At 48.2% G+C, this 23,306-nt stretch overlaps 1 protein-coding gene across 1 annotated transcript in view; it reads right to left on the reverse strand.

The window, feature by feature from the left end:
• Positions 1-262: 262 nt before the first annotated feature.
• Positions 263-23,306, reverse strand: part of LOC119445042 (microtubule-associated protein futsch-like) — a 147,408-nt gene continuing 124,364 nt past the window's right edge. The window contains 4 exon segments of the mRNA XM_049664849.1: positions 263-11,254; positions 16,723-19,642; positions 19,644-22,460; positions 22,851-23,240. Coding sequence (XP_049520806.1) covers positions 5,706-11,254; positions 16,723-19,642; positions 19,644-22,460; positions 22,851-23,240 — 11,676 coding nt within the window. The 3' untranslated portion in view covers positions 263-5,705.

Genomic DNA, 23,306 nt, shown 5'->3' on the forward strand with positions numbered 1-23,306 from the left:
GCGTTCACCGTTCTCAATACACACGTTCAGCCTTCGTCAAAAGTTTCGAAGCAACTCAACGATATATGTTCTGAGTTCCTCACTCATCTAAGCTTCAAAGCTCTGTGGGCGTTCCGCGTGAGCCCCGCATGCAACGGATTTCGGCGAGTTATCGATCCACTCGTGGAGTGGCTTCGAAACTTTACGCAGCGGCTGCCTGGCGCATGCGCCCCTTTAAATAAGAAGAGTCACGCGGGACTCACACTCACGCAGAGAACAGAGATCGAAGTGCTGCACAGCTTTATTAGCCATAAGTAGCGCCGGTTCACCGGTCACAAGCGACCTTGCCGGGCGGCCGCCAGAGGGGAGGGCGATCGGCGGCTGCCGCGGCAGTTTTTACATACACACACATTTTACACGCACACGCACGGATTGGCAAGTATACACGGTGAACGCAAACAAGCGCCGCCTCAACAACACAGCAGCTGCAACGATAGCGACAATCATAAGGAGTGTGCACTACAAACACAATGCGCATCGTACAAAAACAAGACTCTCTCCATTCTTTTCACACTCTCGACCCTCAGCCACGCCATCGCTTCCCCACCCTTTTCTTTGGTCTCTTTCTCTCCGGTGCCGTGTGCGCTTTTTTTTTTTTTTCATTAGCCCCCGGTGCGTGTTACACACACCTCGTGCGAAAACAACCAGGAACGACGTTGTCGTCGATGCTCTAAACATAAAGCGCGAAGAGGCGGCAGGATACAGTTGCGTGTGCCCCGGCCCTGGAAAGAAGCTGCGCAACCGCAATCAGCTGTAATCGATGACCCAACCCCCTGCCCCATAGGTATAGCATATAAAAACACAACGACAATAATAAGCGTCACTTGCCTAGAAAACAACCTCTCTGTCACACACACGCTCTCTACCATTTGCACACACGCGATGCGACGAGACTGTCGCTCAAAACGCTATACAACTTCGTCACTATAGTCCGTCCCGTAGAAGGACGCCATCGAAGCAAGTGTGAAGAGGAACGTTACGAAGAAAAGATGTTGGCTATATATTTCTTTGAAAGTTTTCGTTTTTATTTTTGTGCGCCTCAGGGCCTGAAGGCCGACGAGAACATGGAAATTTCTACAGCCATTAACAGGGAACATAACAACAGGCATCAGCGAGGATAATTACAAAATAACAACAGAAGTTCACAGTGGAACAAAAGACGTTCTATGGGCGCCAGTAGGTGTGCGAAAAGAGATTCGAACCGAACCGCTGTGCACGGTCAGCAAATGTGCCAATGTAAACGAGCTTAAATGAGCCCAGCTTGCTTTCAGAAACTTCATAGATTTCACAAACTATACTGTTTGATAGGAATTCTTCCACGGCTGAACGCAAGGGTAACGAGCAAACGCTCTGTTCGAAGCACTGCTCGCACACCGCCAAGTGCATGTAGCTCTTGCGTGACTGGACAGTTTCTCAAGTCGACGTGCTTGAGACACACAAGACGAGTCGCCACAAGCGTGAGGCCGAGCTTACATTTTCCGCAAATGTCAGATAATTGAATGTTAATATACACGGCACATTCGACACCCAATTCTTGTTCTCAGGTTATCTCCAGGTGTCGACAACATCAATTGCACGAGTCAAGAAACAAAACAATTTTCATTTTCTGACGACCGCTTCAATAAATTTTGTTTGAAGGACGTCGGAGCTGTTAAGTTTGGTAATTACCGATATCGTGCATGCAGCTGGCACCATCTCAAATTAGTAGATTTTCATGTTAAGTCTGAGATCCTGCATTTAGCAAACGTTTTTTAGCAGTATTGGTCGAGCCGGCGTATATTTAATGTGACGTTTCGATAATTACGAAGGTTTACTTCGTGGATGGAAGGTGAAGGTCACGAGTCGCGGTGCGTCAAATTCCTTTCATCTCTCCAGAGCTCATTTAGGGGATGGAAGTTTAGTCGTTGAAACTTCCGGTATAGTGCATTGAATAAAAAAAATGCATAAAAGGAAGACCAACTGACTTTCCAGGAATAAACGTCCCTGAGAAGTTTGCGAGCATGTCGGGAAAATGAATGGGCCAGATAGAATCGTGCAAGATAGCTGACTGCGATGAAGCATGCCATTGTTGCGAACACGCGGTGTGGCGACTCATTGTGTGCGGCTCGATACTGCAGCAATTGTAACAAAAACCCTTACGAGGTTCACCACTGCTCACTGTCAATCATGTCATAGCACTTGAGCGAAGATACGCTTGGCACCTCCACAGGTTCATCAAAGAAACGCGCTCTTGTGGAACGCATAGACAATTCGTCGGGGCGGAATCAATGACACACAGATCCATCAATACGTGCCCCAATACGCAGGTCGGCACGAATTTCTCGGGTACTTTAGATGTTAAGGGGTCGACTTTTTTTTAGCATGCTATATGAAAAACACCAGACACAACGCCTTCAAAGCGAAAGACCCTGCTTTTACCGGAAAGAAGAAACAAAACACTGTATACTGGCACAACGTACGCAATCGAATGACTAGACGACGTTTATCTGCGAAACAAGAGCAATACACGATGAAAAAGGAACACACAAGAAGCAATAAAAACAAAAACTAGAAAATAAGCGTGAGGTCTTGTCACTGGCTCAGATGCTGCTGCACGATTGTTCCAAATGACCCCGCCCTCCGCGTCATACACGACTTCGCTTATACTTTTTCAGTGAAAAGCTTTTTTCACTCCCGTTTCTCGCTCCATCTAAGCTGCACCACTATTTGTTTATAATTTAAATAACCACATACACACACAGTACAATATACGATCAGTGCTAGGTCTCCGAGAAAGATGTTACGGTGAAGCGTTGTAAGCGGTGCTCGGAAACTGTCAAGCGGTGAAGGCGATGACGCATCAGATTTTAACAGTTGTAGGGCGAATAGAGCTTGCGCGGAGCGGACCTACATAGCGTCAACAGCAACATTGGAAGAAGGAGCTTCTGTGCGCTACATACCTCCTAAGTTTGTCTATATCATAAAAAGAAAAAGATGAAACGAACAAGAAAGGTCGTGCGTCGGCAAGGGTACCAAGAGTTACCCGCAGGTAAAATTAAATACGCTGCTTCTTGAGGCCAGCTGCACCGCGCAATTCATGGAAAAATTCAGTAGATGTCTGCGCGTACGAGAAGAACGTTGCACGCTTGGAGCTACGCAAGAAAAACGTGAATAAAAGATAGTAAGCAACCTGAAAATTTATTAAGCCACTGAAACAAGTACGCACTGAGGAGCGAAGCTTTAGGTATAAAGCGAAACCGAAACTATGCTAGTACAGTTTCATAGATTCAGCAAACAAGACAAGAAGCGATAACTAAATGGCCCTTCAACATTTAAGCCCATGCCCCCTTATTAATCATAACCACCCTTCCCCCTATCCCGAAGGAACACCCGTGCCGTAATTATCACATTGTCCGCTTCTTCAACGAACAGAGCCAATGCCAACAGCACTATGTACGCCGAGACCACGACCGTGCGCGATCAGATCGACTCTCTTTATTTTGATAAGCTCATATCACTGGAATGCTCATGACAAGGAACGTGGTGCGACTGCCTTTCGTCGACCACATCGCGCGCTTCCCGACTCGCATACGCTGGTTGTCTACGGCGACCGTGAGCCTGCAAAACTGTGGCGATTACATACAGTTACGTGGACATAACTTCAGCAGCTCTATTTCAATGCGCAATCTCAGGCGCAAAGCGAAAGGCCGCACAGGCTACGACAGGTCGAGGGATCGAGTCGACCCACAACACCCGTCACTTTACGTATACAAGGACCCTACCGAAACAGAAAACTCGAAAGAAAAGAAAGAATAATAAGCCTTTTGTGTTACCCTGCCTCAAATTCTCTCACTCTCTCTCTCTCTCTCTCTCTCTCTCACTCTTACAACTCATTTCTTCCCATCTTTACATAATAACAGTGAAAAAACTCGCGAAAAAGCCACGACCACCTCTCGTACTTTGCAAGAAGACAAACGGAATAAAGTGTTGGCTCCATCAGTTTATATTCAACTTCGCCTTACACACTCTTTATCTCTTGCAACAATTCTTATAACTTTTATTTCTTCCTATTTTTATTTTTTGTGACTTTTAGTAGTATACAGGGTGGCTCTTTTGTGCAAGGACTCGAGATAGTCACAAATGTGCATGTGTGTGTGTGCGTGTGTGTGTGTGTATTGCACGTATCGAACAGACACAGACTCTCCCTATATATATATTATGTATATAACTGTGTGTGTGTACGTGAATGCAAATAACCTCGTACGCTCATGGAAGCCTCTTTGACACGCCACCATGTCCCTGTTGGCTCAACAAAAGGGACGACACACTATTAAGCGCAAGCGTTAATTCTGTTAGGGAAACGCCGCAGCAAGGGCTACAATAGCGGGGGTCTTCGCCTACTCCGAGGTGCCCGAGAGAGATCCAAGTTACGCTGTACGGCGTCCGAAGTAGTATATAACATCCGTGTGGGGATAATACGGTAAGTGAAAACCAAACAAATAAAACAAACAACGAGGCTCTTTTCTAAGGTTTCTTAAGTATACGCTTGAAAAAATCTACGTTGACTCCTACGGTTGACAATCGCTAAGATAGATACCGTACGCGATTAAGTTCGAAACAATAAATAACGATTTATTCAAGTGACAATAAATAAATTGGGACTGAAGCAAAGACAAAAAGGATCTATGTATGTAAATAAGCCTATCTTGTAGCAGTATAGAATATTTCAAAGGGTTCAAGCGTAGGAGATGTATCACAGAAAACAAGAAGATTAAAAGGGTATTAGAAAGGCATTACGCAGCACGACTGCCCAAAGGGCGCTCTCAATGCGTGCCCCGCACGAACGTCAGGAAAAAATTGCTATAGACGGGGTCTAAGTTATTAGAGATGTGTTTAGGCCTATAGGATTAGATGTTGGTAATACACAATGCCGAAGTTGTAGCGCCTTTAACCTCTAAATGGACTCTCCGCATTAGGGAAGAAAATGAGAAAACGCTACTGAAAATCACTCTTTGCTTTCAGGCAAGGAGCAAGGTATCCAGAAGGTAAAGTAACGTTTCTAATTAAAAAAAAAAGAGGGAGAAGTGAGCGAAAAGATGAATCAGAATGAACAAAATAATCTCGCGAGAGACCGCACGCTGAATTGAGAGCGCATAAGTGTACTATGTATATACTCGTAATCGTGCGCTCGCGGTCATCTTGTTCAACTTCAACGTCTAATTTGAAAACGAACATGAGGATAACAATATCATGTCAACAGTTCGGGACTAAAAGAGAGAGGCAACAATGACGATTTCCAGTCGTTGAGCAGAAGTTGACCTCTTGTTTCCTTCTACAGGACAAAACAGTCTCAGTCCATGGAGCACATCACAAATACGACACTCATAACGTTCAGAGATCTTGTGCTTCGAAAGCTCGTGGCCGAAAGGGGCAGAGGACGTTTCGCAATCCTGCCCGACGATTGAAAACCGTCACCGCGAATACGTACAAAGCACCGAACAATACAAGAAAGGAAACAGGCAAAAAAAAAAAAAAAGGCTCTGACAGGCGTTAGCGTGATTGGACAGAGACTCTCCCACTACCACATAGCGGTAGGGTAGGGGGCCCGCTGCTGCCATCCAGCAGAAAGCCGGACGTAACAGCAAATACTTTGGATGTAAAGTGTGTAAAAAGACGGCTCCTTTTGTTTAGAACTCGAGTCGGTATGCGGCGCAGGACGACTCGTGGTCCTGGAGGTTGATGGTGCAGCGCGAAGCCGAGGGAGCCACGTCAATGTGGTGCTCTTCGAGGGCCTTCTGATTGTGCGCAATCCAGTAGCAAAGCGCGTCGGTCTCGTAGGTCGGAATGACGGTGACCGGGGCGTCCGGCTCTCCCCAGCCGCGCTTGGCCTCGAGCAGGGCGTCCAGCACCTGCTGGCTGGGATTGGTGCCGCTCAGCACGTAATAGCGTGCTCGAACTCGGCTGAAGAACTCTGCGTCGCAGTAGCCCGGGTCGCCGTGGTGGGGGACGTAGGTCAGGTCGACGTACACGACATCGGCGGCGTCACGTGGCGTCGCTGCCGCGCCCGCCTTCTTGCCGCCTGTTTTCGACGATTTGGACGACGGGTCGGGCGGAACGGGAAGGCCCAGTGGTTTGCCCCAGTCCCGAATGTCGAACGGCGCGGCGGCGTCACCATCTCGCCGGCCGTTCGTTTGCCCCTCGGCGGAAGTCCCCTGGAGCTCTCTGACGGTATCGTGAGGGGCGTCAGTTCGACTTGCAACCTCTGCATCGGACCACTGCTGTTCATGTTGCGCCGCTGCCACCGATGCCTTCAGAGAGCCTCGTTGGGCAACGTCACCAGCCGCGCCGAGGTCGCGTTCAAGGTGATGGAGCGTCGTGAAGCGGATGGCATCGTGGCCAGTAGAGGCGGGAGACGACGCGGTACCAGCAGACGTCGACTCTTCCCGGGTGAGTACCTCATGCTGGAACATGGACGACTGCGATATGACGTGCGACGCCTCGCCGCGGCCGCTTTCCAGCACCCACTCCTCCCGCACGACTGTAGTGGGTTCTTCGACGTAGCTGACGACCCGACGCGCCTCGCTCCCGCCCGCCATTGTGGACGTGGGCTCCGTCTCCTCGACGACCACCATTCGCTGGACGGAAGTGGTGCCGGAGGGCTCCCCGTTGTGCCTGGCCCGGGTGTCTTGCGCAGCGGAGTGCGGACTCGGCGGTTCCGACGGCGTGTTTCCGGCCGACAATTCGACGAGTTCAGGGTAGTCCGGTTGCAGGGTCTTTCCAAACACGGGCTCCTCTACCAAGGGGCTGGCGTCGCTAAGCGAACTCTGCTCCTGGGCGGCGTCTTCGTCTTCCTCGTATAGCGGCTGCTCCTCCAGCATCTCTTTAGCCGCCTGCTTCGTCTGAGCTGCCATGAACTCCAAGATTGTCTTCGGGTCGCTACCTTCCGGGGGAAGACATGTTTCCTCGGCAGACGGTCCCAGCGCGAAGCGAAATTCGGCGCTGCTGCTCGGATGGTAGACAATCTCCCGAGTCTCCGTCACGTGCGTGGCGTGTCCGTTTCTTCCCTCCACCAGCTCAGTAGGACGGGTCAACTCCAGCGGACGTTGCGAAGACGAGTCAGCCGAGCGATGGACAACCGTCCAACCGTTTGGCGACTGGGTTACTGCAGCAGCGGCCATTTCAGTTATGCGAGCAACTTCGTCCATCGCGATACTGTGGATAGATGAATCTGGATGATGCAGGGTTTCTGTGTCGTCAGTATGACGGATAAACGTTTCTGGAGCACCATGGTCAGACGAAACGGTGTAGACGTAACTCCTGGACGAAGTTCCAGCGATGTGATCACCTCCGTCATGTATATCTTCCTCTCGAGGACGCCTTTCCACATTTGAGCGCAGAATGTCAAATGGAAGACCATCTTCGCCTTGACGAGAAGGCACAGTACCGGAAGAAAGCGTTGGATCGCCTTTATCATCACCTTCTCCAGAAGTGTAGGTCCTATAGACGTAAGTTACGGTTGTACGCCTAGAGTCGTCTTCGGTGTCGTGTTGAGGTGGCTCCGAAAAAGTCGATGTGGTCCATGTGTCCGGGGGACCATCATGCTGGTAAACAACTCGCCGAGAAGTGACGGTCGTGATTACCTCACGCTGAACCGGTATCTGACCCATGCGATGTAGCACAGCCGAATCAGGCGTACCTTGCCCAACGCTCTCAATGTCGGTGTCCGAGCATGGTGTCTCCCCTGCATGCGCAGTTAACTCCTCGTAAACAGACGCTGTCATCTCCGGAGGTATGGGTTCGACGTGGGAACCTCGTGCTGGCGGCCACCTTGATTCTGAAGCATCAATGCAAAGCTCTTCAGCCGATTGTGGCATGCATACTAGCTCCGTGGCAAGTCCAGCCGCAAGTCCAGCAACGAGACCGACGCTCGGTGGCGAGTGCGACGTGCCGTTCAAGTGAAGCTCGTCGAAACCTTTACTAGGCTTTCGTTCAGGAGTTGGCATACCGTGCTGCGAAGTTGGAACTGTTTCGGACGAAGGGCTAGCGCGTTGCTGCTTGTCTGTGAAGTGGTCGCTATCACTCAGTCGCCGCTCTATGTACGCTTGCATCGCGACACCGTCATCCTCCTCTGCGTAGTCAGCTTTCTTCTCTATAACGTGATGAATAGCTTCCTCTTCTGCGCGCTTTATCTCAGAGCACAGCTCTCTGGACTCAACCATGCACACCAGCTCCACGGGCAGACCCGACGCGAGCCCGGCGGCCACGGCGGCTGGTTCATCTTGCTTTACTGCGTCCAGCGGAGAAGCCGGAGGAGGTGATACGCGTTCTTGCGAGTCGGCACATTTGGTGATACGGTTAATGTCCTTTGGTAAATCGACAGACGACTGCGCCATGCAAACAAGCTCCGTTGGAAGTCCTGAAGAAAGTCCGGACGCCAGTGTGACATCGTCGTCGGTAACGTCTTCTTCCGGTTCGGGGACCTTATGTCCATTTTCATGATGCGAGGAACTTGTAGTCGATGTGGTGGATGGCTTCACAGACGCGCGCGATGACTCGTCCTCTTCGTCTGTTGCCATTGTTTCGAGAAATTCGGCTTCAAGAAATTTCTCCAAGCGAACTTTTTTTTCAAAAACTTCTTTTGATAGACCATGATCAGCATCGGAAGACGTGCAGGATGCCGATGCAGCCGTCTGGTCGGGAAGCGGTTCTATTAAAGTGTCGTCTCCTAGCTGAAACCTAAGAGCCTTGACAGGAGTGATCTCTCCAGAGACCTTTCGCCCGGGAAGCGCTTCATCTCCAGAAAGGGAATAGGTTTCTTTGAATTCTTCCTCCGGCATTAGAGTTGAAGTATGATGTGCAGCTGTTACTTTGCAATCGTCCGAGTGTGCTTGATCTGTAGGTGCTTCTCGTTCAACTTCAGGAACCTTGATTTCTCTTGAGTCAAGCTCCCGATGCTCTTCCGAAAACTTCGGTGAGGTGTCGAAAACGGCCTGATCAGGGAAACCCTGAGCATCTTTGCCCGTTTGGTCTAAAACAGTGCCCATAGAAGGTGAATCTATAACGCACAGCTCTGTTTTTAAGGCGGCAAAGAGGCCTGAAGCTATACCATGACCATGAGTTACAACGGTAACTGGTTGTCGGGCTTCGATCGTAGGAATTTTGGCTACAGACGAGATGCGCCCATCTGGTTCTCTTGTGACAGTTTCCGCACCGAGCGGGACTTCTACATCGCTCTCCATTTCCGCGGAGGTGGTAGTTGAAGTTGCAAACGCTCCAAACTGTGGCTCTATCCTAGCGATTTCGGCGGGCCTCTCTGGCCTTACAGGAAATAATGCGTCGGCACTGGATCCCAATTCAACTTGGTCTGAACTGACGTGCGGCGCTATAGGTTCGTGGTGATCGACAATGCCTGAAGGCTCGAGTGTAAAGTCACTGTATAAACTGCCAGATCTAGAAGATTGGTCAGGATGATCTCTTGCTGTGCTGGAGAAGCTCTCGCCGCTGTCCTCTTTTTGGTAAGGCTTCTCGAGTTCTGTGTAACTTCGTTCTTCCGACGTCACACTGCACGTGGAGTCAACACTGAACCTGGCGCTAGGTGTGGTTTCTAAGTGCCTAGTGTATTCACGCATCAAATCACTATCTTTAGACCCTGTAAGAGACATGCGACCAGATCCTGCGTCATCACTAGACGAAGTTGTTTCACCCTCAATGGAAGACCTCTTCAATTGGCTGCTATATGTCTCATCAGGGTGGGAGCCCGTGTCACCTGACATTTTTGCTGTATCTGGCTCAAGTAGTGATGGCGGTACCTGCACATCATGCTTACTGAGCTTTGTAGAGGTCGACGGGTCTGCCACAGGCTGTGAAGGTAACTGAGGAGCTTCTGAGCCTTTTCCATTCTTTTTAGCTTCGTCGGTGCCTTCAGCGATAGGCAGATAACCTTCTTCTGACGGTGTTCGCTTATGTGAGAAATGTAAACCTTCGGTCTTGCCAGAAGGATGAGGAAAGCTGTCAGGTTGCACTTCAAGTGGAGAATGGCGAGAATCACGGTCATCTGCACCTCGCGGAATAGTACGGTATTCATTGCCCTCAAGCGGTAGGTCTTTTACAGGATGAAAACCCACTTGCTGGGAGCTGTGCTCTGGCTGTGGGCTTTCTTTTGGCAGCTCTACAACATAACTTGGGGTATCCGTGTAAGAATGAGCAATGACCTTGTGTGCGCTGTCCTCATCTTCACTGGATATGTCGGCTTCTGAGGACCCCTGCGTAGGAATAGGGTGCTTGGACTCTGACACGGTGCGAGCTCTTCTAGACGTGCGTGGATGCTCTGCGGCTATACTTTTAACTGGGGACTGGGGCGGACTTTCTGGACTGGATGGACGAGACGCGTCCTTTCCGCCTTTAGAGCCTTCAGCCGTCTTGGAGTCATAGTGCGAAGAGCCTTCGGATGCTACCGCTGCGAAGGGCTTGGCATCGACCCCGAACTCAATATCGGAAACGGAAGTTATTGAACTTTCGTACTCGACAGACATCCTCTGTTGCATGTGCGCCAGCTCAGGCGCATCAAGAGATGTCGGGCCCGTCGCTCTCGGATCCTTCATCGGTTGATCTGAAATTTCTCGCGATGAAGCATCCTGAGAGCCGCGGTGGTGTATCCATGGTGCTTCTGGCTCATAAGTGTCTTGCTCTTGGCGGATGAGTGGCGGTGAATCACTGGAAGCTGTTTCTTTCTCACCAGCTTCACCGTATGATGCTTCGTCACGTACTTTTGTTCCTTCTGGTTCAGAAGAAAGACGTGCATCGCAGACATCGCTCTTTTCGGGCGCCATTCCGAGGTCAATGGAAGGAACTTCAGGTGTGCTTTCAGGTTCTTTGTCGCTCATTGTGCGCAAGTCTGGGCGGCCTGCACTTTCTTTCAGCGCAACAGGCGAAGAACTCAGGTCCGTTGGGGAACTTGCATCCAAGTCCAAGGGAAAGTAGTGTACTTTTTCCTCAGAAAGATTTACTGAGCTTTCGTCGGCAGGCAATGACTGCGAAATATTTGAGTCAGGCAGGGCGCTTCCATCGTCACGTGCTTCGGAGAGGTCTCGTTTAATGGAACCGCTTTCTTGAAAGAGCGATGTTTCCGGCGTTATCTGTTCGAAAACTTCAATGTGCGCTGACGGACTCTCCGGCTTCTGCACTGTAGTCGCCGGCTCACTGGAGACGGGAACACTCTTTTCTTCTTCAGGCGGTCCTGAAAATATATCGCAAACAGTAAGTCTGGTTGAAAAGCTAACCATACCTATCCATTCTGTTCATATTCGCACATAATCCCTGAAAAGGTGATAATTTGCTCGCGGAAAACTGTCGGCTAATTTTATTTATAGATGACTGCCGTGAAGCGTCCAGATATGTAATATCTCATTTAATAACTGACTGTTTGTGTCATTTTTTTGCAGCAAGAAATAATTTGTGTCCGCTTGAAACGTGGCTTTTGAAAGGCCGGTCAACATGGACGTAGATTCTTCCCCACGAAGCAGAACTGTATTTTTTCCCACTTTTTTTCATTCACTTTGCGACAAGCCCTCAAAGCTAAAGAGATAATTTGCAACTACTGTCCATTACAATGCTTGAATTTTTAATTATTAAGGTCAAGTAAATGCTGCGTTTGTTGATTTTAATAAAGTGTGTTATCGCATTACTCGTAGAAAAAGCCACCTTCCCATTTATAACCACTCGTTTATGAATTCTTCACTATGACAAAGTTTAAATGTGCGTGAATATATTTCTTCCGACGCGTGACGTCAGTAGACGCCACCGACGGTTCGAGACACTCGCTTCGTGCGCCCATCAATTTTCTATTCTTGCATAGCGTTGACATTACGCCAAACCATATGGCCTCCGAATAATGTCTTGTCGCGTCTTCTAAAAGTTCTAAGCAGTACCACCAACGGGAGGCTTTAACTCGCGAGCTTCTATTTAAATGCAGGAGAAGAGAGAAATCATATTGTTCGACATCCACTGCACTGAATTAAGTGTGATGCTTAATTGTTGCGTTTAATGTTGTCGAGGGATTGCCAGAAGAAAAATGTATTTTAACGTATTCAAGGGTGTGTCGTTTTAGAGAAATAAGCAAAACATTACCAATGTGGGCAACAAATCATAAAACGCAATTGCCAAAAAAAAAAAAAAAAACGCTGACCATTGCAAAAACGAAACTGAAGAAGAAAGTTTACTATCCTGATACTCGGGAATAAAAAAAAAATCACAATTTCGTAAATACCCTTCTGCAGCGGCATTTGGCCTTGAAGGCGTGGAAGGACAAAACACATAAATAAGCAAACAAACAAGAAAACAAGCAATTAGATAAATAAATAAATTCATTAGTAAAATGCACTTTTTGGCGCACCACATCGAAAGCGGACAAAATTAATTCATTAAAGACCGCACTGCAGCATTTTAGTAATTCATGAATATGGAATTTGCAAAGTACCCGTACAACGTAGTGGTTTCGTGTAACCGTCGGAATTATGAAAAGAGGCGAAGTTGGAAAGCTCTTGATAAAAGCATAGCGTCTGAAAAGTACTTCCTGGGATGCTTTACTAGCATAAGCATACGAAGGACTTAGGTACAGCTCACAGCCGATTCTACATTCATGATGATGATGATTTGTTTTCGATTGTTTTAATTCTACCTGCCGTGGACTTGCATTGCGTGGTGAGTCGGAAACCACTCGGTGTTGTCTCAACACTGTATCTTGCATGCAACTCGTTCTACACGAAGAAACCAAAACTTAAAAGAGATGCACAGGTGCACGACACGCTTTACTTAAAAAAATTATGCAGATGCAACACACGCGTTGGAATCTATGTGAAGCGATGCTTTAGTAAAGCGGTAAACTAAATGCATTATACAACTAACCGCAATGCGTACACTCTTGTTTACTTTCATCCTTCGCAAAGAGTGATGTGATGGAATGATTTTGCTTATCCACCACGAAGGTGATAACTTTATTGTCACGCATTTTTTTTTATGTTTGTGCACTGCGTCTTTCACAAGCTGCGCCGAAAACGTATACGTGGGAAACGTATACGCGGCGATGTCGCACGGGCGAAGGCGATATATGATGTCTCTTGAGGGAAGAATGGTAATGACAGGTGTACGCATATAATAGTACGACACGTATCAAGCAGCATTTGGGAATTCTGTACCAAGAAAGGGCATATTCACAGTGGCCCATAGCGAACGGATAAAGTAAATCAAACAGTCGATGAAATTAACCATTCCATTAACAAATCGATGTGCTTTCGAGGATATCATAGGACTGGCATGAAGTGTTCAAGTTTTATGCACCAATTGTTGTCACAGGTGCCCAGTATGGAATATTTGCCAAGAACGGGCGTACGCACGTACTGGTTAAATCAATAAAAATAAAGTAAATCCGAGAATCCAGCAAATATATTCCACCGTTTCATTAACCGACTGTAGTTCTTTGGAGATGACTGTGATCCGACATTATATGTTCAGGTTTTATGTAGGAAGTTAATGCAATAATTAAGGTAATTATTATCTGCATACTTTGTGAGCACACACACCTTGTGTGTGTGCTCACACCACGCGGCCTCGCTGGTAGTTTTATATAACCTTCGCATATATATCCATAAATATATCCGCCAAGATAGTGGCCTACCCAACAGCACACAGCAGCCAGGCAGCCACGCGAAACCCGGGAATGTAGGCAAGGAAGAGAGAGAGGCAAGGGAACTTTCGCTTTAATATAACCCGACCTGTTTCTCTAACGACAACCAGTGCAAGTGAAGACCCCACGGTGGGATTGCGCGGGAAAATAGCAGGCTTGAAAAGACTCCATTGTTTTTATAATCAGTGGTGTAAGGTTTATCTATGCTTCCGTGCACACACGTGCCTACACCGCGCTCCTAGAAGACCGTCGTGCGCGCAACCAGTGTGGAGCTCGCATTAGCGCTACCTTAAAAGGTGCCCTGAAACACTTTTAGAACATTGTAAAAAAAAAAAAAAAACGCTGACGATCCTTTAAAGAGGTTCCAGTGAACATGTGAGCCTCATTGCACTGAATGCAGCAGGGAATTTCCAATCCCGTGTCAAAAAGCAATGAACAGACGCTTGTTTTCGCATCCGCATTGTCGTCATCGAAACCACTTGGCCCACCAATGCTACTGGCTGTTATCGCGAGAACATTCTCAGTAATACTTAATTGCTAATCTTGAGTTACACAAATGAAAAATACAAATGTCTGCGACATCAAAAAGACCGAAAAACAATTTTATCTTTGCACCACGCGTGGCCTCTCCGACATGGCCGCGGCGTGCTACGTAGCGCAGTCTACCACGGCCGCCACGGGGTGCCGCGACGTTCCCTTTCGCTACCGCGACACTCAACTTTTGGCCGGTGCTTTGCCCTCTTGGCTTCTCCACTGTATAGCTTCCAGTGCGCTAGCGAAGACGAATAGAGAAGCCGGGTATCCGTGCGATGACTCCAATTATAGTTGAAATATTCCAAAAGCTTTTACGGCACGAGATTCCTGGGACGACGTAGTTTAATAGTGAGACCATTCTACGATTAGATAGAAAAGAGTTTCAGGGCTCCTTAAAGTTTAAAATAGCTTGCCTCGCGCTTTATGAGTGAGCCACGATCGCACTACATTTCAATCATCGCTGAATCCTAGCGACATATTAAACTGAAATTTTTGGGTGAACCAACTCAGACTTTGCAGACCATGGCTTCCCGAATATATTTTAGATATGCCGGATGCTTACGCGAACACTTTCAAAACCTTTTTTCTTTTAATTTGCCTGTGGCAGATAGCAGAATTATAGTTCATGAGCTGGTCTACTCCAAGAGGCGGACATTACATGCACAAAAATTGAAATGCATACTCGACTAGTGAAGAAAAATTCGCTAAGTTTTTAACTAATTACCATATGGCCCATATTGAAATTTACAAATTCTAGCCGTGGAGTTGGCAAGGCGGATCCACTTGGAACGAATTCTCAGGATGACGGCAGTTTCCAGATATTTTTCCCCAACGTTGCGGAGAAATGCATTGGCGCGTTCCAGTTGCTTTTTTGTTCTTCAATGCATAAAAGAACGTTTTCTTAATAAAGTAACTGAAATGCCAATGCATTTCTCCGCAAAGTTCGGGAATTATTATCTCAAAACTGGTGTCATCCAGAGAATTCGTTCCAAATAGATCCGCCTTGCAAACTCCACGGCTAGAATTTGTAAATTGCAATATGAGCCATAAGGTAATTCGTTAAAAACTTAGTGCTTTTTTGTTAACTAATCGATTATGCATTTAATTTAATGTCCGCATCTTTGAGTATACCCGCTCATGAACTATTATTGTACTATCTGCCACAGGCAACCCTTAAACATTTTTGAGTGTGTTCGGTGAATGTTATATGAAGGAACCATGAAGTGGCCCATATAAACCTTGTAAGCTGACGACGTATTTCCAGCTCTGTTCGATGTAAAAAAAAAAGAAAAAAGAAAAAAAAGAACTTGCCGGTAAATGCGAGTGAATTGCGTTAGTGTCACATCGCACCTTCTTAAAGTGCCAGATCCACGCTTTAAACCGCATTCACAACATTTCAGTCAGTGTTGTTCAGGAGCTCACTCGACACACGTTCTGCCGCATAGAGGAGCGAAGTGCACTTGACGGTGGTCCGGAGCAGACCACCATCAGCAGCTCTCTCTCTCTCTCTCTATATATATATATATATATATTATGCCGGCTCATAGGAATCTCTAAAGAACACCGATCTGTTAACGGAATGTTGCATTATATTCAACAAATTGATTTAGCCACTCGGTACGCGTGCCACTCGATTCTTGGCCAATGCTCCAGCACGGGCTTGTCCCGCTACGTACGGTTCCTACACAAAACGTGAAGATTTAATGCCGGCTCACAGATATCTTTGTAGCACACCGATCTGTATTTAGAATGGTTAATTAAATTTCACGAACTATTTGATTAACTTTACTTTGTATGATTTAGCCATTCAGTGTATGTCACTAGGGGGTGTGCCCGTTTTGGCCTTGTGTCCCATTATGGCAGATGAGGTACAGAATCCCTGAATGTTGCTTGACACATGTCGTACTTTTCTTTGCATGCACCTGTCATCACCAAATTGCACGCACCTCCGTTAGCTGTAAAGCATTTAATTAACCGTTTTACTTAAGCCTCGCTTCGCACGGATTCCAACATGTGCATTGGATCCGCATGATTTTTTTCTGCTTCCACTTTTTATTACTTCGCTTCTGGTACCCGCGCTCATGTGCGTTTTCTTAAACTAATGCCATTCATTACGAGCCATGTAACGGGATTTGTCATGAATCATTGATGGCTTCTCTTCTTGCTCCAGGCATTTCGCTTGAGTACATCTGATTTTATGGTTTGTGTGACTTGCTCAAACGCACGTGTCTAACGCCAGTGCCTGTGCAACACCGATTATGTATATTGTAAATTAGTAAATTACGTTCTTTAGGAGCAAGTAATCCGCAGGAGCATTTTTTTTCAACAGGAGTTCCTTTATTTAAACTATATATGACCTGATCTGTCGATGTGCTCTATGTATATTAAGTAAGGTATTAGAAGCAAGGCTCGGTCGATTGTTTGCCTCAGCCCTACGTCTTCGTCGACTAAATAAATATTCGTAGTGTGCACAAAAGAAAATCGGTCACCTTTCATAAGCAAATGCCCAGGGCTTGAGGGTTCACGTTGATCCTCGGAGCCCAGAGGTGCATCAGCCTGGGAATCAAATTTTGTTGTACTGTCCTCTGACAACATGGAGGGCACCTCAGCCGAATCCTTTGAAACTTGAATTTTTTCAGGTTCAGAGTGAGTGGTTCCATCCCAATCGTCCTTGGTAATTTGGTCTAGAATGATCGCAAGTACTTCGTCACGTTTCCTAGTTGAGTCTGGCGACTTCTCCAAGCCTGCGCCACCCGTTTCTGCCTGTGTAGTGTGGGGCAGGTATTTTGAGGAATCAGCTGGTGGTATATCTTTTGCCGCTGGCAGGTCCCGTTCTTTTGAGGCAGCCAAAGAATCTGCGGACTCGTCACAGACTAACTGACTTTTTATAATTTCCAGAAGCCGCCTTCCTTCTTCGTCTTGCGACGGTGACTGCAGAACCATGGTTTTGTCCCACTCCCTAGCAAGCGTATGCGACGTTTCTTCGAGAAAGCCCCTTTTAAGAACCTCTGAAGGCGATCTAAAGTCATAACCAGTCGTAACACCGCTATCCGAGACAATGTCTTCGTCGCACGTTCTGTCGGCGCACCGCTCTTCTGTAATAAGGACGTCTCGTCCGTCATCCTTTTGCACGACACTGCGAAACGAATCTTCACTAACGGAGCTTTTCGGGCTCCCCGTTGATATTGCACCTCCAGGACTAGTAGAATCTGTGGCGCCCGCACACTCTTCCAACAGTTCTTTCGCCTTACTGTACACACTCGTGGCTATGCCGAGAGCAGGGCTGAGAGCGAGGTGCAGTTCCTGCTTGGTTACATCTATTTCCGCTTCCTTTGTCGAACAAGGCTGAGGTGAGACACTCTCGCCCAAGGTACGAGTAATCGGCAGTATATGATCTGTATCTGTTGGCATCTCCCTGTCTACGTGGTCTTCGTCGCGATGCGTAGGTGGTGCGGGCATCTTGCGGTCGTCCTCCAATGGCTCCAGCGGCATAAATGACTGTGGTATGGTGTCGCTTTCAGCATGCAATACCGGTTCTTCGTGTGCCGTCAAAAGATCAGCTTGCTCTTCGCTTAGTAGTGCTGCATATTGTACTACCTCACGGTTATATCGCTCGCTGTCTTGTGAAACTGGAGATGATTGTTTGTGTTCATCGCTTCCTTTGATGTCTTTTGTTTCAGGCAGTTTGTAGCGGTCACTTTGAAAGTTCTCTTCGCTGACAGCAGCGACAGTTCCTGTTTCTTTCTGACTGAGTTCATCGCCCTTCGATAAACGCCCGGGCTCAATTGCTTTATCTGCTGTGAAACTGTCCATCACACCGTAACCGTGTGGTATAAGTGGGTCTGTTTCTTCGCAGCGTTCTTGCACATAGTGCTGCGGCGTCTCTTTAGAAACTTTATATGTGTCATCCGACAGCTTAGAAACTACTGGGGCATCGTCTTTTTGAAGATTTTCTTTATGTGTATATTCTTGTTCAGATGCCATTTCACTACATTCTGCGAAGTCGGGCAGCCTATCCACATGTGGTGCAATGCCATTCTTCTCAGTGGTTGATTGAACTTGCTTTGAGCTTGCTCGAGAAAAACTTGATGGCACGCCGTCTTCTCCTTCCTCTTCAAGCTGTTTCTGAGCTTGTTCTTTGGCAGCAATGAGGTCTTCAGCAATGGTGCCATCTACTTCCGGAATCAAAGCAGTGGAGGGAAGAACTTTATATTCTTCCGGAAGGTAGCCTGACTGATGCAGTTCTGATAGTTCTTCCGGAAATGCGGTGTCGGATGAGCTGGTATCGCTGAACAGGAACGATTGTGGAGGAGCACTTGCCTGTACTCGAAGTTCTTCTTTATCATCTTGTTGTTCGTACTCCTCATCCACTTGCTGCACATGATCTGTCGCTCTTGAAGAGGACGGCTCGTATTTCTCAGCAACTTCGACTTTCTTTCTCTCATCTGGGACAACGACCTCAACCTGCGGTTCTTGTAACCCATGCTCACCACTAACCACATCTTGTGGTTGTATTTGGCCTAAAGGACTGCCTGATGGCTCCTCTTCTGACTTGCGTACGTGCTCTTTTTGATAACCATCTTGAAGCTCGGTAATGCTCACACCGTCCAACTTCTCGTCTTTAGAATCTGCAGGCAAGTGCTGGTAATCATCACTAAGAGAGTGCAATGGTGAGGTTACTACTCCTTCAACTGCCGCATCATCAACCCTGGTTTCGAAATCCTCAACTTCATGAACATCCGTCGTACCTTTATACACTTCCTGGTCGCCTGGGATGCTTGCATAAACGTCTTCATCAGCGGTCTCCTCACCAGGAGACGTTACAATACCTTCTTGGTCAACTGAGCTTTGCTCGGACAACGTTTCTTGTTGGTCCGCATCCATTCGTTGCAGTATAGTTTCCTCAGCTTTTGTAAGCAAGGTATCAGCATCCGCCATGGCTTTTGCGGAGGCGGCCTTCTCAGGTACCTGGTGCTTGAGCGAAGCAATAGGTTCGTCGGTCTCTGGCATAGCGCTGTCAGAAGCATGCATTTCTGTCTTCCCACGATCGCCAAGCTCGAGGGTCTTCTGTTCTGGGAACTCCGGTCCCACGCTAACAGGACACTCTATTTCTTTATGGAAGGCAAGAGCTGCAGACCCGGCGTGAGTTTCCTCAGTCTCGCCCGGTTTGGCAACAGTCGACGACAGGTCGTGGCCTTGCTCTGCCCCCTTGTCGGTCTTGATATGCGTTTTATCCAGGGCCTCTGGCATGGTGCTCAATTGCGCCTTTTCCGCGGGCTTCTCACACTCGAGTTCATCTTTTTCGCTATCTTCAGGCTGAGAAGGCTTTTCGTCTGACAGCTCTGGCACAGCGCTTACTTGAGGCTTTTCTGCTTGTTTGTAAATCTGCGTTTTCTCCTTTTGGGACGTCTTCAGTTTTCGTGACGTCATCACCTGATGACGTCCCTAGCTGCGGTTCTTCCTTTTCAATATACTTAGGTTCTGCGGCCTTTTCATGGACAATCTCCGATAAAGTACTTTCAGGAGATTTGTCTACGGCTTTCTCAATACGCACTGCTTTCCCTTTAAGATCTTCAAGCTCGGGAGTCTTTTTGTCTGTGATCTCAAGTAAGGTACTCACTGGAGCCTCCAGTGCTGGCTCCTCGATGCACGGTTTTTCGAGTTCGATATCTTCAGGTTTGGTAAGCTTTCTCTCTGCGATCTCTTTGAAGGCACTAACAGGAGCCTTTTTTTCTGGCTCCTCTTCTGTTTCTGTATATTGAGTTTCTGAAGGCTTCGTAGCGGAAGTATGAGGAACGGTACTGACAGGAGCTTTCTCTGCAAATTTGCCAAGAGGTATGTCTTCAGTTTCAATATGTTGAATCTCAGCAGGACCCTTTTCGGCGATCCCCGAAGTCTTGCCTGTTTGGGTGTCAATCTGTGGTTCTTCTTTTACAATGTGTTCATGTTTGGCAGGTGTTTTATCCCCCGTCGCTGCATCTGTGCTCGCTGGAGCCTCCTTAGCAGTGTCCTCCACGTGCGGTTCCTCTATTTCAAGATTTTGAGCTTCCTTTGCAGGCTGCTCAAGCTGCTCTTTCCCCTTGTCCGTATGTTCCACTTCGGCTGGCTTTCTCTCTGTAACCTCTGATATAGAACTTTCCGAAGGCTTTCCTTCTGGCTTCCCAACCTGCAGTTTTTCTGTTCCCCTATCACTTGGCTTAAGATGCTCTTCATGAGGTGCTGTATCTTCGACATCCTGGAGCTCGATAGGCTTTTCATCCGCGATCTCTGCTATACTGCTCGAAGGGACTATTTCTGAAGGTGTCTGAAGCTTCATTTCAGGTATGCCGAGTTCTATAGACTCAGGAAGCATTGAGTCTGCGATATCTTGCAAACCACTTGCTGGTGTTTCAACTACTGACTTCTCAATCAGCGGTTTGTCCTCGTGAAAGTCATCTCGCTGGGTAGGCTCTCTATCCATCTCCATCGGCATGGTAGTTACAACAGATATCTCTGCTAGCTTCTCCACGTCTTCAAAGTTGGGAGGAGTAATAACTGAGACAGAACTTGCTGGTGCCTTTTTGTCTGCAAATGGCACCTTTTCGAGGTGCGGTTTCTTTTCTTCGATTTCTTCAGGGTGGGCAATATTTATATCAGCAGAGCTTGCCACATCGCTGAGTTCTTGCTTATAAATTTCATGCACTGTGCTAACAGGAGTGTCCTCTGCTGCCTCCTCCTCTATCTCCGGCTCCACCATATGGGCACCCTTGGGGTAAGCAGGTTTCTTCTCTACAAGCTCAGGTCCTGCACTCCCAGAAATATCCTGTGCTGGCTCCTGAATGTCCGGTTCCACCTTTTTGATAACCGTCACCTCAGATGATTTTTTATCCGCCACCTCAGGCACTGCAGTCACAGGAGTCTCCTCAACTGGCCTCGCAACCCCGGTTACCACTTTTTGGACATAGCCAGATTCCGGTCCTGCACTCACAGGAGGCTCATCTGCTGCCCTCACAACCTTCAGATCCTGTTTATCAATCTCAGGATCAGCAGATTTTTCCTTCGCAGCCTCAGGCACTGCGCTGACAGGAGACTCCTCAGCTCGTCTTTCAATAGCCGGCTGCACCTTCTGGACCCCCTCAGGCTCAGCAGGTTTCTTCTCTGTGACATCAGGCATGACACTGACAGGAGTCTTCTCAGCTTGCCTCTCTAACTGCGGTTCCACCTTTTCGATACGCTCAGGCTCAACAGGCTTCTTCTCCCTGACCTCTGGTACTGCACTGACAGGAGTCCCCTCAGCTGGTCTACCAATATCCGGCTCCGTCTCTTGGATGCCCTCAGGCTTGGAAGGTTTCTTCTCTGCGACCTCAGCCATTACACTCACAGGCGTCTCTTCAGCTGGTCTCTGAACCTCCGGTTCCTTCTTTTCGACACTCTCGGGCTTAGTAGGCTTCTTCTGCGCGACCTCTGGTACTGCACTTACAAGAGTCTCCTCAGCTGGACTTCCAATCTCCTGCTCTGCCTTTAAGGTGCCCTCAGGCTCGACAGGTTTCTTCTCTGTGACCTCAGGCATTGTACTCACAGGAGACTCCTCAGCTGATATCTCAGTCTCTGGTTCCACCTTTTTGACACTCTCAGGCTGGGTAGGTTTCTTTTCCGTGACCTCTGGTACTGCGCTTAGAGGAGTGTCTTCAGCTGGTCTCTCAATCTCCAGCTCCACCATTCGGATGCCCTCAGGTTCGCCAACCTTCTCTCTTACCTCAGGCAATCGACTCATAGGAGTCTGCTGAGCTGATATTTCAGTCTCCGGTTCCACCTTTACGATACTCTCAAGCTGGGTAGGTTTCTTTTCTGTGGCCTCTGGTACTGTGCTTACAGGAGTGTGTTCAACTGGTCTCTCAATATCCGGTTCAACCATTTGGATAGCCTCGGGCTCGGCAAATTTCTTCTCGGTTACATCAGACAATCGACTCATAGGGGTCTCTTCAGCCGCTTTTTGAAAATCTGGTTCCCCCTTTTCGATAAACTGAGGCTCACTAGGCTTCTTTTCGGCGACCTCTCGTATTGCGCTTACATGAGTCTCCTCAGCTAGTCCCACAATCTCCGGTTCCCCCTTTTCGACACCGTCAGGCTCCGTAGGCTTCTCCGCGACCTCTGGTACAGCACTTATAGGAGTCTCTTCAGCTGCTCTCTCAATCTCCGGTTCTAACTTTCGGATGCCCTCAGGCTCGGCAGGTTTTTTCGATGCTACCTCCGACATAGCACTCAGAGGAGTCTCCTCAGCTAGTCTCACTGTCTCCGGTTCCACCTTTTCGACACTGTCAGGCGTCGTAGGCTTCTCCGCGACCTCTGGCACGGTGCTTATAGGAGTCTCTTCAGCTGCTCTCTCAATCTCCGGCTCTCCCTTTTGGATGCCCTCAGGTTCGGCAGGAGTTTTCTCTGCGACCTCCGGTATAGCGCTCACAGGGGTCTCCTCAGCTGGCCTCTCAATCTCCGGTTCCACCTTTTCGACACTGTCAGGCTCCGTAGGCTTCTCCGCGACCTCTGGTACAGCGCTTATAAAAATCTCTTCAGCTGCTCTCTCAATCTCCGGTTCTATTTTTCGGATGCCCTCAGGCTCGGCAGGTTTTTTCTCTGCGACCTCCGACATAGCACTCAGAGGAGTCTCCTCAGCTAGTCTCACTATCTCCGGTTCCACTTTTTCGACACTGTCAGGCTTCGTAGGCTTCTCCACGACCTCTGGCACGGCGCTTATAGGAGTCTCCTCAGCTGGTCTCTCAATCTCCGGCTCTCCCTTTTGGATGCCCTCAGGTTCGGCAGGTTTTTTCTCTGCGACCTCCGGTATAGCGCTCACAGGGGTCTCCTCAGCTGGCCTCTCAATCTCCGGTTCCCCCTTTTCGACACCCTCAGCCTCAGTAGGTTTGTTCTCCGCCATCTCCGACATATCACACACAGGAGTCTCCTCAGCTAGTCTCACAATCTCCGGTTCCCCCTTTTCGACACTGTCAGGCTTCGTAGGCTTCTCCGCGACCTCTGGCACAGCGCTTATAGGAGTCTCTTCAGCTGCTCTCTCAATCTCCGGTTCTAACTTTCGGAT

Source organism: Dermacentor silvarum, chromosome 3 (genome assembly GCF_013339745.2).
Source record: "Dermacentor silvarum isolate Dsil-2018 chromosome 3, BIME_Dsil_1.4, whole genome shotgun sequence".
In the NCBI taxonomy this organism is placed as follows: Eukaryota; Metazoa; Arthropoda; class Arachnida; order Ixodida; family Ixodidae; genus Dermacentor; species Dermacentor silvarum.